Source organism: Talpa occidentalis, unplaced genomic scaffold (assembly GCF_014898055.3).
Source record: "Talpa occidentalis isolate TD23 unplaced genomic scaffold, MPIMG_talOcc4v2.1 talOcc4.5, whole genome shotgun sequence".
NCBI classification, from domain to species: domain Eukaryota; kingdom Metazoa; phylum Chordata; class Mammalia; order Eulipotyphla; family Talpidae; genus Talpa; species Talpa occidentalis.
Window position 1 is genome coordinate 42,092,106 of NW_023604861.1, and position 17,778 is coordinate 42,109,883.

At 40.7% G+C, this 17,778-nt stretch overlaps 1 protein-coding gene and 1 long non-coding RNA gene across 2 annotated transcripts in view; one reads left to right on the top strand and one right to left on the bottom strand.

Annotated features, from left to right (window-relative positions):
- The window catches only part of LOC129146898 (uncharacterized), a 184,196-nt gene that overhangs the window by 69,425 nt on the left and 96,993 nt on the right, over positions 1-17,778 (bottom strand). The gene's annotated exons all lie outside the window — the stretch shown is intronic.
- On the top strand, positions 8,196-8,782 carry LOC119258744 (60S ribosomal protein L12-like). The gene has a single exon (XM_037526991.2). It carries the CDS (start codon positions 8,242-8,244, stop codon positions 8,737-8,739), a length of 498 nt encoding a protein of 165 aa, XP_037382888.1. The 5' UTR covers positions 8,196-8,241; the 3' UTR covers positions 8,740-8,782.

The window sequence follows — 17,778 nt, forward strand, 5'->3', positions numbered from 1 at the left end:
TGGGAGAGGGAGAATTGGTCAGTCTTGCTGCCCTAAACCCAGGATCCAGGTGCCTGAAGAAAACACTTTGGCACCCAGGTGCCCTGCAACCAGAGCATTTCTGTCTAAATCCACCCTGTGGGCCAAGTCTGGCATATGACTGGGCGCCCGCTCAACTCCCATTTGGCACTCCAGTTCCCTGCTGGCCCTGGAAACTTGCCCCAAACCACAGCTGCCTGGCTCTGGGCCTGACAATCTGCCCACTTCTTGCCAAATTTTCTCTCTCTCTTTCTCTCTCCCTCTCTCTCTCTCCCTCTCTCTCTGTTTCTCTCTCTCTCTCTGTTTCTCTCTGTCTCTCCCTCTAGAGGACTGGAACTTGTCATCATATCCTTCCCCCAGCTGCTTACAGTGGTCCTGCTTCCACTCTGATGGCCCAGATAGGGCCCTGTCCCTATGCAACTACCTGTTTTGAATGTTCCCCTGTAGAGACTCTAGCCACCCCACACTTCCACCCCTCTGATTAAAGCTGGAAGGTAGAGCCAAGTTCACCAAACCATTGGGTAGTCACAGTGTAAATTCCAGTTTGACCTCCTTAGAAGTCAGCTTGGGCCAATCCTGGATCCTCCCCACTCTTCATAGACCCACTGTCTAAAAAGGTTGTGAAAGCAGATGGAAATCTCTTCTTTCCTAGAAGGCAGCACCAGTGAAGGTTGTATCCAGTCCTCCTTACATAGGGGTGTTTTTAGAACAGCGACCACAGAGAGGGTGCTGTTCTTCCACCCCACGAGTAGAATTGGAAGATACTCAAAAGGATCCATAGGTGCCATATTGCACAGAAGTGAACAAGGTCTGAATGGCTTCACCTGGACATGCTGCTGTAGAGGGACTACGAATATATGCCCCATGACTACCCCTTGGAGGGAAAAGCTTCTCTCCAATCCCAACCTTTAAGGTAAGAAAGAAGTTACTGAGAAATAGCTGAGATATTTCCTGGCTCTGAGGGGCTTTCTCTAAGAAGATATCACTTTGCAATCGATCTTACATAAATCTAAGTTTGGGGATACAAATAAATGTCAGGTTGTAGCAGCCAACTGTGTCCTGCTGAAGTAGAATTTCCAGGCTCTCGCAGCAATGGGCACAGCTAGGAGTTGTGATCTTAGCTCTGCCAAGCCCAGGTGGTGGTATATGTGCTCCCTGGGGCATGGGAATCCCATAGGGTACCAGCCATCAAGACAGCCACAGCCGATAATTGGCACACATAGCCCCATCTACTTGAAAGAAAGATCTTTGTAACTGATCAAAGGTATGGGAAGCAGTTTTGCAGTGTCTGGTTCATAGTAGGCACTCAATATACATACTTGCTTCCACCTGCCAGAGACCAGGAACCTGAATTGTAGAGAGGGGTTCAGCCTCTGGACTTGCAAATACTACATGTGGGGGCCCACGACTCTTTTGAGTGGAGTGGAAACAGGCCCTTTCTGCTGAGGCAGGCCTCTGGAAGAGACTTGGAGAAGCTATCGCCATGTAGAGTGAATAGTTTTCTCTGGGCTCCTCACTCTCTCTCTGACTGTCTTCCAGGAAAATATTCTTGAAAAGAGTGAGGGGACAGGAACTGGGTGGTGGGCTGGTGGAAGCTGAGGCCCGCTGTGTGAAAATAAAGCATTAATGCTCGGTGCAGCTTCACTCTTCAAAGCCCCGAAACTGCATTGGCTGGGACCTTTCTTTTGTAACTTGAGTCACAAGTACACGGGTATTTATTTTCATGTGGTGATTGAAAAGTAGATAAAATTCATAAATAGTGAACCACATGCCTTAAGTGACCTTCAAATAAAGTAGTAACAAAGAGCAATTACAGAAAGAAGTACATCTGATTTTAGATTTGCCAGAAAGCTAAACAAAATAAAAAGAAAATCCATTACTCACGCCAAATAAGACAGGGAATGATTATAGACAACCAAGCTATTTTCTTAAAGGAAGAATGACAACCTGGAGTTGTAACCTGTAGGTTGGCTGGAGTGCTTAGGATGGGAAAACACTCAAACCGACCTCTCCCATCCCCTTTTCCCTGTGGCTACAAAGACTCACCCTCCAATTCTGTGACAGCCTGAGGCTTCTGCTCTGGAGAAGCAACTGAGTGACAGGTGCTGCTGGACAGAGGCCAGGGAGGCCCGGAGGTCACTGTGGGGAGTCACAGAGAGGGGGGCCGTGGACATGCAGACTGTGATCACAGAGAGGCTCGAAGAAGGACAAACAAAGGCACAGGTAGCAAGCAGCAAAAAACAGTTTCAAAGCAAAGTCTGCTAACGCTACCCAGATTATTAAAAAAATCTATATCCGTTTTCCAATCATCATAACATGTAGTTGGAGAACAACTGCCCCCGGCCAGTGCTGCCTGTGCGTGATAATTGGAAACACAAGTAAAGACCCTCAGCAGTATCAGTTTTCAAAGTGCAACCCAAGAGCGCCTTTCTCTGAGTCACCCAAGGGTGCCACAGAATTCTGTCTCCCCTCACTCTCCACAGAACTACTGAGCCAGAATCTCTGAGGGCAGGGCCCAGGAATCTGTATTTTTAAGCTTCTGAGTATAGTAATTTTGAAAGCCATTAACTCAAAGAGTAAAAGGCCAATTTGTTAACATCTATCTCCCCTTAATCTTACAGTAGGGCACGAGAAAACACATTGGATTTGGAATCAAAACTCTGGGTCAAAGTTACACTCCTTAGCCTTGAGCAATTCACTGAATTTCCTAAGACTCCAGTTTTTCTCTTTTGCAAAATGGAAATTCTACCTAGAGTGTAAACGTTCACTGACAAACAATGTAAAATCCTACGTATTATAAACTCAACAGGGCAACATAAATGTTTATAATTTTCATTGTTTTTAACTGTCATATTAGAAGTTTCCGCCCATAGTGCCAGCACCCTTCTCTCTGCTCCCATATCTCTTGCCTGCATGTCTGAAGGCATTCTTCCTATCTTCCCTGTGATTTCTAACTCTGTTAATTATACCTCTTTTATTAAAAACCTCCCAAAGGCTAGCTTTTATCCTTACCAAGACCTGAATGATGGAGGGAAAGAAGATGGAAATGTTAAAGATCCAGCGTATCACTGACTGCCCAGCAAAAATCTAGGCAAGCTTAATTCTGGCCTTTGGGAACCCCAGGCAGCTAAGAAGCAGCACGGTGGAAGGGGCTCCTGGCTGTACCAAAAGCCCCAGTTGAGTGTGGGCAGGATTAAAGATGAAGTCATGATCTCACAGGCATGCCTGAGGCAGCCCTATTGAAAAAGGATAAAGACACAATATTAACATGCAGGCTTTGGACTGTATGGGCCCAAAGAAAATATCTGAATTCATATAGTTTATAATAACATGATTAAATATAATTTAGAAGGTCCAAAGTAATATTTTTTAATATACAAGAATGCTTACCGGTAGACGTTTTTATTGATGAAAGCATTTTTCCCTTTTTTAAGTAAAATTTTTATTTTATAATGACTTTATGTGTACAGAAAAGTTGCAAAGATAGTTCACAGCTTCCCATATGACCCTTGCCTTGCTTCCCCTAATGTTATTGTCTTACATTAGTGTGCTCTCAAAAGAAACTAACAATGGCACAGCACTGTTAACTAAACTCCAGACTTGACCCAGGTTCCACTGCTTTCCGTCTAATGTCCTTTCTATATTCAGGATCTAATTCAGCTTATATCCACATTGCACTTTGTCAACAAAACCCCTTAGTCTCCACTGGACTGTGACTGTTTCATCATATTATATCAAGGGTATACACTCTCAACATGACTTATCACTGCTGACCTGGATCACCTTGCTGAGGTAGTGCTTGCCAGATTTTCCCACTGTTAAGTTACTTTTCTCCTCTTTCCATATTGCAATCCTTGGCATCAAACTCCTAAGCATACTCACCATGCTCAGAGTAGGGAGGAGGGGAGAAGAGTGGAGGGGGTTAAGTGTCACCTCCTGGAGGTATCTATGTAAATTATAAGAACTTCCTAGGTTTCTTTCTTTTTATTTTATATATTTTTTACATCATTTTTCATTTTTGTACAATGTATGCATTTTCATCTTGGTTATAGTCCCCATAAAATTCCCTCCACCCATTCTATTCTCTAGTAAAAGGAAGTAGGACACCTGGCAAAATGGTGAACTCTAGGGCTGGGGCAGGGCAAATCAAGATAAACCTGCAGCATCTTGTAGTACCAGAAAGTCAGAAAGGCCCCAAGAAACAAAAGAATGGAGCATGTCAAAGGGGCACAGGCACTGGTCCAAGAGAGATCCAGTCACCAAAATGAGAACAATTTAAGCAACAAAATAAATGATATTGGATTATAAACTAAAATATAAAAAAAAGCATCAGCCAATACTAATATACAATGAATAAGAGATTGCACAGTTATAAATGAGGAAACCAAGATACAGAAGTGAGTCCTCTTTTATTCTTACCACATATACAATCCCTGAGTATCCTCATTCACTCATTGCCTCAAAGAGCTCTTATACACTAAAAATCAAACCTAAATGGAAGCTCTATGAGTCAAAAAAATTTCTGTGACTATCGAGTTTTCCCATATATGCCCATAAGTTGAGTTTAGAGCTGGACTTTAATAAATATTTGTTGAAATAACGAATGAACTTAGCCTAGAATTTTTTCCTCACTTGTAGACCTAGCATCTTATTTTCATGTGCCACAGGTTTCCAGCTATTAAAATATTCAGAACACAACTCATCACGTCAAATCTTCTCCACCCCCAAATATGTGTTCTGATATTCCCTCCTGCATACACGACATGATCTCCCTGCCAATTGTCATGTTTCCTTATTCTTTATATTCAACTTGTCCTCAAGTTCTATGCCTTCAGCTCCCTAAATATCTATCAGAAATCCATTTGCTCCCCTCCATGCCCAAATGGAGAGGCTATCTGGTCTAAGAGCCTATCCAGAGATGAAACTGAAGAAAGCCTCCCTTGATTGGAAGTGAACACTGCTACTTATTAGGGATGGCACCTTGGGCAACTAATTTAAATGTGCCTCAGACTCCTTGCCTATATTATTTAGGAATATTTGGATTGCAAATAACAGAAACCCCAAATAAACTGACTTCCAAATAAACTAAACCAAAAAGAGAATTTGGGGGTTTGTTTAACTAGACCAAGGGTGGCCAGGCAAGTCATGGAGCTAATCGTGGTACTTCTTCTCTCAGGGCTGGTATCCCTGTGTAGGGTTCTACTCTCACTCACATAGGCTCCTTCCTCCCTCAGGACGGCAAGACATCTTCCAGAGAGCTGCTGTCGCATCCTATCCATTCAACAACTCCCAAAGGAAGAGTGCTCTTTTCTCATTTCACTCCTGACAAAAAGCTCAAGGTTGCTTAGTGTTGACTGGTCAGTGCCTACTTCATGGCTATCCTTAAGGCTAGGGATGGGATCCATGACACCCAACTCAGTGGAACTGGAGGGGAAAGGGGGTTGATAACAAAAACGGGTATTCTTTCCAAGAAAAAAAAAAAGAGGGAATGGATGCTAGTTCTGTAGAAACAGCAGCACATGCACACACACATACACACATGTGCATGAATGTACATGAATGTATCCATATCCTGTTTGACTTCTCTTCAGCCAGTTCTCCATGTTATTGCTGGAAAGAACTTTCTAAAATGCAAGTCTAATTATAGAACCTATATGCTTTGCAGAGCAGTGGCCAGCTCCCGCTCTTTGTTAGGTCCCAAGCTGTAGCCCAGTCACCCTGCACTAGGTTGATGCTCGGGAAATCTAGTGAATGAATGAGTTCATCTGAACCTCATGTGTGCCAGGGCAGTTGTGATGATCTGTGTTTCATATAGCAAAATGAACTGAAAGAAAACAAATACAAAATTAACCTACTAGACACTGAGATGGGCCAAACAGAAGTGAGGTTTTGACTTCCTTGAAGAATTAAGAAAATGCTTAAGGGTATAAAAGGGTGTCCAGCTGAGCCAGAAAGATACTGGTATGGAAAGTACAATTGCCAGCAGGAAAATGTAGTCCCCCCCAGGAGCGAAGAAAGCACACTAATCCATAGATGACTTAATGTGACAAATTTACATCCTCAGCAGGACCTTTGGCTGCATGACTGTTCTTTATATTATCAGATTCCTTTGCTACCTTCAGGTTTCAACATGAATACCACTCCTTTGTAGAGACTTTCCCTGATTTTCTATTTAAAGCAGTACTCACTGCATCATAACCCAAAGATAAGGGTCCTCATTGTATTGGCAGTATCTGAAGTTACTTTGCTCACTTGTTTATTATCTTTCTTTTTCCATAGGACCATCAGCTCTGTTAGAGCAGGGATCCTCACTGTCCTGTTCACTAGGTATTTTCTTAACAAATGAATCAGCAAACAGAATCTTTTGATTGGAGGTTAGGTAAATAAATAACATGCTTTACATATACCAAGAATGTTATCAGCCACATAATATATCCACAGTAAAAGGCAGCTATATAATGACTTATTTGTAGATGTCATGAAACATTAGCAGCCTGGACTCCAAAGTTTCTGACCTTCAGAAGGGCAGTGGCCAGAACCCAGGAAAGGTGAGACTGAGCAGACAAGACAGGTGAAGGAAAGGAGGCAAGACATGGGTTTGCTGCTACTTCTCATGCAAGAATAGAGCGAAGCGGGGAGTGGGGCTGGCGGTTCGGGAAGACACAGAGCGGGAAGACCATCGAGGATGAAAGCTCCTGAGACTTCCAAAGGAATGGGAGCTGGGTTGTGGGGGGCTGAGACTGACAAGGAAAAAGCTCTAATCTGAATCTAGTTCGATTATAAATTGGTGATGGCAATATCTAGTTCAGCTCAATTTCAAAATTCCAAAGTACATCTATTGAGCATCTCCTATGTTCAAAATACTTGCTGGCCCAGCACAGGGCAGAGTCGAGTCAGATACTGATCAGGACCCTCAGTAAGAGAGGAAGGAAATAGAAGTAGATGACAGCTAACTATACCAACATGGTAACACACTAATAGTGATACCTAGTGAAGGCTGGAGTGATAATATGAAGAATGCCCAGATAAGAGACAGCAGGGCTGGCAAAAAAAAAAAAAAAAGATGAAGCAGAATCAAAACCACGTTGGGGAATGAAAAAACAAATTCACAGAAAATACCTATTTCCTGTTGCTTAGGATCTTTTTTTCCCCACTGAACTTAATGTCAACAAATTCAGTCACCTTTAACTGGCAATAATATGGTTGAAAAAGACTAAGACGGCATATTGAAGTCAGCATGGCTATCAATCATTGCTTTCTTCTTTTCACCAACTACATATACTGACATTCAAGAATTTAGTCTGAATGACTCTGTGTGACTCGCCAAAGTTGAGCCATAGCGTACCAGGTCGATGATGAGAGTGCCCTGCAGTCCTGTGGCCCCTGACAGCGTCCCACCCTTTACCAAGAAAAATGCAAAAAGGGCTTCTTACCTCTCAGCTCTAATAACTACACAATGGGTTTTTCTAATTCTGAAAAAAAAAAAAAAAATTAAAAATGCTACTTTTCCATTGTCAGAAAATATTCTCCATTTGGACTTCTCTCAGGAATGCAAATTTAAACTGCTGAAATTCTTTATTATATGCTGTCTTTGTCACCAACTTTTTGAATTTTTTGAAGTGGAAAATGTACCTTTAAGGAAAGTCTATACTTTGTTTTATGAATGGTAAAATTCAAGTCTTTGGCTAACTGTCTAAATAAACAAAATTTTGCCTTGCTTTATATATACTTGTATATGAGTGTATGTATACTTGTATATATGTATATATACATATAACAAGTGTAACAAGAAGACTCAAGACACAACGACATGTATGATGCATCTTTAAAGGTGTCTTTTATGGGACTTCCTGGTGGCGGAAGGGTTAAAGTCTCAAGTGCTGTCAAGCATGAGTTTGGTCCCTAGCCAGGGAGCTGATGCACATAGTACAGCAGACCTCTCCTGTCTCACCCTTTGCTCCCCTCAGCAGTGTATTTCAGTACATCCACCTGTTATGCTCCCCACTCTGTCTCTGATGAATCCTCTCACCCCAGCCAGCTCAGTTCTTGTATGCATAAATAAATTAAAATAAATCTTAAAAAAAAATGATGTATGTTACTACGATCCTGAGAGTCATATACTGAAGTTAATTGAAAATGAGTTACCCTTTTGGCTTTTGGCCAGGGTGCAACTTTCTTCGGTCGTCCTGAATCCGGGTTCATCCGACACCAGCCACCTCCACCATGCCGCCTAAGTTCGATCCCAACAAAGTCAAAGTCGTATACCTGCGGTGCACCAGAGGGGAAGTCTGTGCCACATCTGCCCTGGCCCCCAAGATTGGACCCCTGGGTCTGTCTCCAAAAAAAGTTGGTGATGACATTGCCAAGGCAACTGGTGATTGGAAGGGGCTGAGGATAACAGTGAAACTCACCATTCAAAACAGACAGGCCCAGATTGAGGTGGTACCTTCAGCCTCTGCCCTCATCATCAAAGCTCTCAAGGAACCATCAAGGGACAGGAAGAAGCAGAAGAACATTAAGCACAGTGGGAATATCACGTTCGATGAGATTGTCAGCATAGCCTGGCAGATGCGGCACCGATCTTTAGCTAGAGAACTCTCTGGCACCATTAAAGAGATCCTTGGTACCGCCCAGCCCGTGGGCTGCAAAGTTGATGGCCACCACCCTCACGACATCATCAATGACATCAACAGCGGTGCAGTGGAGTGCCCTGCCAGTTAAGAAAAATCAAGGAAAATCACAATAAAGGATCATTTGACAGTGAAAAAAAGAAAAAAAGAAAAAGAAAATGAGTTACCAAGAAATTTAAAAACACAAATAAAGTTTTCTAAAAGAACCAATCTGCCAATCACTAACTATATGTTTAACACCACTCTGCTTTACCCAAGCACAGTATAGGCCCTCTCTGACTTCACACAGAAGATGTATGCCCAAGTTCATAGCTAGGTTTTGTTGTTTTTTTTTTGTTGTTAAACTCAGAAGAAATTTCTTGTAGTCATAAATCTTCATTTCCTAAATTATGTGTTAAATAGACTTTTGTGGGTTAGCCTAGAGCACAGCCAGCATAAATTGTTTATATGGAAAGTTTATTTCAGTTTCTAGTCAGTGCTCAGGACTCACCAAGCCCTCTCTTCCCCAGCCACAAAGAGAATTAAGAACTGTGTTTACAGGGGCAGGATTACCACCATGGCCTCTGGGATAACTTCCATTCCTCTGAACTCTGTTCCTCCTAAGACTGGGTCTGCAGGAGAAAAGCAGTCCCCTTGAGTTTGGGGCACTTTGGGAATCAAATGTGACCCTTAACATCTCCAGGATTACTTTCTATCTTCTTTACTTCCTCTTCTAGTGTAAAGAGAGTCTCTACCCAGTAAATCCCTAAATCAAGTTTTCATTTAAGATCATTCCTGAACCCATCTCTCTGCCCAGAGGATTCTGGTACTCTTGATTGGCCACATTTATATCACACTGGGCAAGTTCTATTTAATCATATGGATGAAGAGGTAGGAAAGAGTTGTTGCTCCATGGAAAGTTGGTGTACTTTGTCAGAAGAAACAGATGTGGATGGTGAACAGGCAAAAGCAAAAGATGTCCACTACACGAGATTATTAATGAATATTCTAGCAAGCAGAGTTTCTCTGGCCTGGTTTTGGGGAGGGCTGCGCCTGCAGGTGACCAATGAATATTAATGGCTGGGCATTATTAGGACAAACAGGGATTAAAAAGACTACAGTAAAAACGGAATAGCAGGTGTTATAAAATCTAATATTTAATGTTAGAGTTTAACAGAGCACTTTTATCAATGATTATGGTATTAAATATTTCATTAAATGAGCTATTTACTGAGGAAAAATATTACCTTCTCCATTACAGGGATGACAAAATTGAGGCTTTGAAAGCTTAAGCACAAGACCCTTGCAGTAATAGGTAATCTGGGCTGTTGACAGAGTTGAAGCATGAATTCAGCTTCCAAACTCATTGTTTATTTTACTCAACCAAACCCACATGTAGGGAAAACATGTTTCAAAAAGTTACAGAAGGTTTTAGCTCTTTCTGTTGAGGTGACAGGGAGGGTAATCTAATGAGACAATGCCCTTAATGAGGAGTTCAAGGATAACCTTGCTGGTCAAGGTAAACACTAAAATTCATGGATATATAATGTTAAGGCTGTGCTTAAAATCTGATTTAAAAAAATTAACAGTATTTTATGAGCTTTTAACTGTTAATACTTCTTATGTATGTGTGCATTTTGATATTTATCTGGTAAAAACACTGAAAACTCTCTTACAAAATTATGGGGGAGCGGGAATATTGAGCACTTATAAAAATGTGGCTTTGAGGGAAATGGGAATTTAAAAGCCATCTATTTAATTATTAATGCAAATGATCAAAACACGATATTTTTATATTGGTAATGGAATATCAGGCAAAAATACAACTTTGCACATATTTAAAACACACTGATCTCTGCAGCATATTTTGGTGGTTACACTAACATGCCCACACACATGTAGATAGTGACTTAAATACTTTCCACAACCAGAGAAGCGTTTCATAGTTACTACCATGAGAAAAGAGCTGCTGGAGAGAGCACAGTCTGTACCCACTTGGCACCCCTGTCAAGGACAGAGGTAGTGTCATAGATAGTACATCTCCTGACACCTTACTACTTTCCTACCAGCAAGAGGCCATGAGCATACCTAGCAGTCAGAGAAGCATTTACACTTGCATTGTCAATTCCAAAAATGCATTTACTTGCACTAACTCTCCTGCTTTTGTTATAGTTATGAGTGCATAATGCAGCATTTGAAATTTTATGGCTACATTGAAACTTTCACAACTTTGTATAACAAACAGGTACAGTACCCAAATTTAATATTTTCACATATAAATACAATTAAAGCTATAGAACATTATGTAAATTATTGAATCTTTGTGAATATGTATGTTTATTTTTCATTTTTGGATTTTTAACCTCTGTGAAACAAGGGACTTACAGTAGTAGAACTTTCTAGAATAACGTTCCTCATAAGGTTGTTCTATAATATCCAAATTAGAATCTTCTTGAAGCAAACTGTTCACTAGGCACCTTAAATTGCCTTGGTCCTCTCTACCCATAATGTTTCTCCTCTGATTTTGATTTTACACTTAAAATGACTAATTTGAGTGGTTGTTCCTTTATAATGATTGAGTTGTTCCTTTATAATGAGGAGGCATATATATATATATATATATATGCTTTCTCATATATATATATATATATATGCCTCCTCACTTTCTACAATGACAAGGTTTTCAGCACGGTGGAGATCATCTCTGACTTTCTTTTTAGCAGAGAACATTTTTGCAGGATAACTGCCACCTTTGGGCTAAACTTTTTGCTAAGTTGGGACCTTATATCTACAGTGCTAGGCTCTTTGTCATCTAACTTTTCTGGGAAAAAAATCTGAAACCTCCTCCTCAAACCCCCCTCTCACCTTCTCTTCTCACCTCCCAAAAAAAGCAGTTTGTTATCTGTTTCCTGAAATTCCAGCCTTGGCTTTAGTCATGATGAAGAGTTTTTAACATAACTCTCAGTCTTGATTGGTAGTGACAGATGGGTCCTAAAACTAAAGCCAGGTTTAGCAGAGAAATATCTCTTGGGAGGACACTGATTTCTGCCGTAATGCAAGAACCCCAGAAGGGAAAATCTTTTGAACTGCTGACAGTCATTTGCACCTTGGTGGGGATAAAACTATGAATGTAAATGGAAACTAGGAGAGGAAAGAATCAACAGAAGATGTAGACACCAGGTGCAAGAATGATGGACTGCAGCAGCGTGAGTCTGAGGGCTTCACAGTTGTGGCTAGTAATAACAAATAAAACAACATGTTATCAGAATTGCATTGCTAAAGATTAATTCAAGGCTGGATTTGAGGTTATTAATAGACAATGCCTGACTGTTCTTGCTGTGTTTAGCAATTATTACAATGCTTGAGATATAGAGACAGTTCAATGAATATTGTTGTTTTAATGAATAAATATGTCTGTTCTACAATTGAGAAAAAACTCTTCACTTAAAAAGACGATTCCCCTGGTCAATGAATCAAATGTATGGACAAATGAATACTAGTTTCTTGTTCTACCTTGATGAGATCCTGGGGTCCAAAGCAATCTTGGTTGAACAAGAGGAGCCGAAGCAGATGGCCAGAAGGGTAGGAGGTGAAAATTATAGCCACTGGAGCTCATCTTAGAATATTTCTCATTGCATCTAACAGTCAAAAGAAGCTAACACTTGCTTCCCTCATAAAACAGCCCACCACACAAAGACATACACATGCATACATCAGTCTTTTGTTGTGTCCCTTTAATAACATTTCCAGTTAACAAAGGGATTATCTTTGTTAAGAACTTGAGGCTAAAGCGGTAAGGTAAAATGCCAGCTAGAACATGGCAATGATTCCTGAACACAAGCCCAGAGTTCTTCCCAGCACGCAAATAATGAAACACTACAGAAATAATGTTAGGACATGAATCCCAATGCACCTAGGTTTCTGTATGCCCCATAATAACAGTTACATTGAAGATGCTTGAAGGAGGAAAATTAAAATGGAATTGGAGTGGGCTTTATAGGACCCTTAATTAAAGGGGCATAGTAGGAGTTCAATGGGCATTTCAAACCCTCCACCAAGATTTGCTTTCTTTTCCACATTATTAGGTCCCTCTGGATCATAATTTTTTCATCATCTGGAAACACATTAGAGAACTTTCATCAGCGTGTTCGGCAGTTTCTATTTTTTTTTTTTTTTTTTTAATAGAGGAATGTTTTTTATTCGTTTGTTTTGTTTACACATGCACTGGGTACAGTCAGAAGTGCGGGAGGGTGAGAGAATTCACCAGAGCCAGAGCGGGGAGCAGAGCAGGCAGAAGGACCGAAGTACACTGCTGAGGGGAGCAGCGGGCGGCAGGAGAGGTCTGCGCGCCATGTGGGACCCTCTCCCGGAGGCCGGGGAGCGGCCCGGGATCGAACTGGCGCCGCAGAGGCCGCGGGCAGCTTCGCAACCCAGCGCTCAACCGCTGCGCCACCGGGGAGGCCCTCGGCAGTTTCTATTTGAGACAAGGGTATAATTAATCAGAACCAGAATTTAATATCCACCTTCCTCAAGTTTGCTCTGTGGTCCTTATATCTATTAATACTAGACCCTACGAGGCCATAAATAGATCCTAGAAATCCCCTTGGTGTGGAGATGTGGAAGTTCCTATGAGGACTTCTCCAGTTCTAAGGGGTGCATATCATATATCATCAGATGTCAAGAAACCACAATAAGAAGTTAAAATCACCAGCAAGCCCAAGAAGGAGAAAATCCTCTAACTGGTTACAAATGTCAGCAGATTTTCTCTTCTCTCTCTAGATCAGAGGTTAGCAAACTTTTTCTATAAAGGGTCAGATAGCAAGTATTTTGATTTTGTGGGTCATACCATCTTGCCACAACTCCTCCACTCTGTTGCTGCAATAGAAAGTTATTTAGACCATTCATAAACAAATGGACATAGCTCAATTTTCTACAAGTAACAGTTTAGCAACCTCTCTTCTAGATGATAATCATAATAAATAGCGTTTTGAGTGTTACATACCAGGTTACATACCAGCAACTCTATGAAGTGGATACTATTATTTTCCTTTCCCTTTTACAGATATAAAATTTAAGTCTATAGATTAAATGTAGATGTTTACTATAATATAGCTAAAAATCCACATGACCAGGATTTGAACCTGGGTTGGCTAACTCAAGTATGATCCTTGTTAAAGGAAGGTTTATATGGTAATGCTGGTGGTGGTAAGGGGCAAAGGTTAAACCTGAGAGGAACTGGAAGAAATGTTAGGGGATAAAAAGAGAATTTGACTTCTAACCTTTGGCTGAAGTTTATTCTTCGGAGATGGACTAGAGATTTTTCATCACCTGTGTCACCTAGATGGTGTGAAACTTTCCATTGGGCACATTATGTACCGTCTTGCCTCCTATACTGGTCCATCAACTTCATGAAGACAGGAAGCATGTCTTTCCCTCTTTTTGTGTTTGACAAATTTGACATACCTGAATGAATACCAAATATTTGTTTAACTTAAATTTATTTATCCTCATAACAAGCTTAAGCAGTAAACAGGGTCAAGAGAAACCTCTTTTGCAGATAAGGAATCTGCAGATGAGAGAAAGACGTCTTTAATATCCCACGAGAAGGAGTTTATTAGAATCTTCATTCCATCATTACTACATGGCTTCTCAATGCATGATATTGCTCTGAGGTTTTCACATTCCTGGGGGCAATGTTTAGGAAATGGGTACAGGTAGTCATTAGGAATAGAATGGTGCAAGCCCCAAGCCCATGTGTCCCAAGCCCACTTGCCAATCTGAATGAGAAACAATCAGTTGGAGTGAGGGTGCCCCAATCCTATTAAAAATGGAATATCCAGAACTCCAACACAATAACACAATGCTAAAGCAATGGACCAAAGCTAGTAGGAGACCCTACAGGACCCAACAAATCAGGAAGAGACACAACCCCAAGACATCCCATGCCAACCCCCCACTCCTGGCCCACTACACCCATATAAACACCTGCTTCTTGCCCCCTCAGCAGAAACCCATTCGGGACACCTTCCTTCTTAGAGAACTTTCTTGTCCTTTCTCATTATCAGTCACTAAAGTGCTTGTTTTCTGCAAAACTCTGGTCTTGACGTTGAATTCTTTTCTGGCTGAGATAAGAACCAAGAGCCCCTCAGAGTCCTCAGACCCTCAGGCCCACTTCAGTGTGTTTCCAGTGGTTCTAATTATATCTTCAGAAATGATACAAGCTATAACTTAATCTCCTGCAATCTCTGACAAACAGCTGCTTATGACATTTCTCATAGCAGTAAGCAGTGCTCGTGTATAACAATACCAACTAAGATATTGTGAGGAGCAGTGTTCAACATAAACGAAAGATGCTTAAATTCTCCTTAAACTTACTACAAATTTGCAATAATAAATTTCTTTTTATCTGAGGTCTATTTTAATACACAGCATAAAGTACAGACATTCAGTATTCAGTTCTATGAGTTTTGGCAATTGTGTGTAACCTTTGTAACATATCGTTTCTTATAAATCTGAATCTGTGTATGTGTACAAAAGACTGGATGTGTATCTATGACAAGAAGAGAGGGACCTAGGAAGATAGGATCAAGATCGGTGTGTGAAAATGACCAAAATTGCTCACCAATTCTGACATGATATACAGCCAAAGAAATAACAAAATAAATGCCCAACCACCTAACCACCAACCACTTCAGAAAAAGGATTGCTGAGTGATTTAGGGATGTGTGCACAGAAAGGAAAAGCCAAAATTTCTAAGGTCAAAAGCAGGCTCTTTTCTTTGAAAACTCTATTCCCACACATACCAAAAAACATTTTTATTAAGGAAAAAGCTATTCACAGCTATGTTCCTGAAAAATCAGTCAGAAGGAAACAACCATCAAAATGGTCTCAGAAGCAAGTCTTTTATTCCAGAAGCGGAAATAATTTCTGCTCAGAATGATAAGGCAATAAGGTGAGAAGCAGCTCATCAAGACTCAATTTGTTGTCTAACACACACCCGCACACCCCTTTTAATTTTTTAATTCAAGTGAACAAGTCAAAGAGTAAATCATGTTCCCATATTTCATATCTTTAGTAACCAGATTAAATTACTAAGACGTCAGTTGTAAGGAATATTCCAGGAACACTGGCTACCGATTTTATTATAGGATCTGAAAGTGTTTTATGACTCAGGACTTCCTTATCTTATCTGGACTGCAAGTTCTCTGGGTTGGCACAAGTCTTCCTATAACCAAGAGAGTCTTAACTTGCTCAGTGATCCCTGTTTTATAAAATCTGTAGTATCTTGAACTAGAATAACAAACTGGATTACTTTTCTGAGGTCTTTAAACAAAATGGCACTTAACCAAAGAAAAACTGTAAGTAAAATTGGTATACTCTCTTCACAGTTGTTTCCATGTTGCAGATACATATGTCATGCAAGGATCTGAAATCAAATTGCCTGAGTTGGGATCCTGATGATACTACTCCATTGACTGTGTGACCCTGGGTAAATGACCTAACTTCTCTGTGCCGACTTGCTCACCCACAAAGTCAGGAAAATTAGTACTGATTTCATAGAGATACTGTATTTAATGAGTAACATATCCATTTATTCATTTAGCAAGTATCTATTTCTTGAGCACCAACTCTGTGCCAGGCGGTATCTTAAGCTCAGAGGAAAACAGCTGTGGACAAAATAGGCAAAAGTATCTGCCCTCGTGGAGTTTACCTTGCCAACAGAGACACAGACAATAAAATAAGTAAACAAGAGCATTTACAATTCAGATGGAGTTATATACTACAGAGAAAGGAAAAACAGAGGAAAGGATATTGGAGTGTCAGAGGGCTGCTGTGATGTAGGGTGCTCAGGGATAGCCTTACCCAAGCAACATTTGACACTTTGAATAATAGCTGATTTAATAAGTGTTAGTAGTGTTGTTATTGTTACCAATTAGGTCCATACTTAACAAATTTGCTGATGAAAAACTCTCAAGAGGGACTGAAGAATGTTAAATTTCTGCTCCAGAGATTGTAATCCCTATACTATAACCTCAACTGTCACTAAGTGCTTTGTCAATCTGTAGACTGTCTTCTCCCACCCTGTTCCTGCCATCTTCCTATTATTTATGGATAATTGTCATCTTCTGAGATGCCCCCGTCTGGGGTGGTGGTGTCTAACAGCACAGCACCTAATACTTTCTCTTCCTAGCATTTATCTCTCACGGAATTATAGTCTTATATTATTTATTCTCGTTTAAGTCTGTCTCCCAAGTAGACTGTATTTTACATGAGAGCAGAGAGACTATCTATTGTTTACTTTTAACCCCGACTCCACGTCAGGTACAGAAAGTGGATAAATGTGTGGGTAGAGGTCTCCACTCCACTGCATCCAGAACTAGGAAAATGGAGTTCAGGGTAGCTGCCTCTTGATATCTGTACCATGACTCTCCATTCAACTTATTTTGAACTTCCCATTATTTTAATTGGAGACAAATATCAAAACTAATCTGTAAGAAGAAACAGACAATAACCAACCATGGTAAAAATAAAACAAAAACCAAGCTTACACTTGTAGGGAAACAAACAATAAAAACCTCCTGACAATTACAGTAGTCTCATTTGCGTAGCCTAGCACTTTGGTCTTCGGCATAATCTTATTTGCCATTATTCTGAGCCAGCCATGAGGATCTTAACAAGATAAACCATCACAAACTCTCACTTCATGTCATCACCTTCTGATTTGAAGTTATGAATCACAAGGTACATAAAAATGGGAAGCCAGCAGATCAGGTGTGAGTGTGTGCATGTACACACAGGACAGGGCTCTGGGCAAATGAAAGCTGATCAGAATAGGTCAGACTAAGGGGCAAAACTTGTTTTGATTTGTTTCTATGAAGCAGAGTTGCTAGGGAGCAATAATTACCATATTATTACCACCTAGGGTTCCACAACACATGCATCCCAGAAGTGATAAGAAGAGGGGAGACAACGCCAAGCAGAACATCAGCAAGGAGTGAATTTCAGAACGTGGTCTGGCTCACCCTGCACAGCCATGACATGATCCAGCAGGGCCAGGAAATGAGTAAAAGTTGGTACAGCTAAAGACTGCTGTCTGGCTGAGAGAACATCCACCCTTTTTATCTTTTCCTTTCCTTTGTCTGTATTTTCT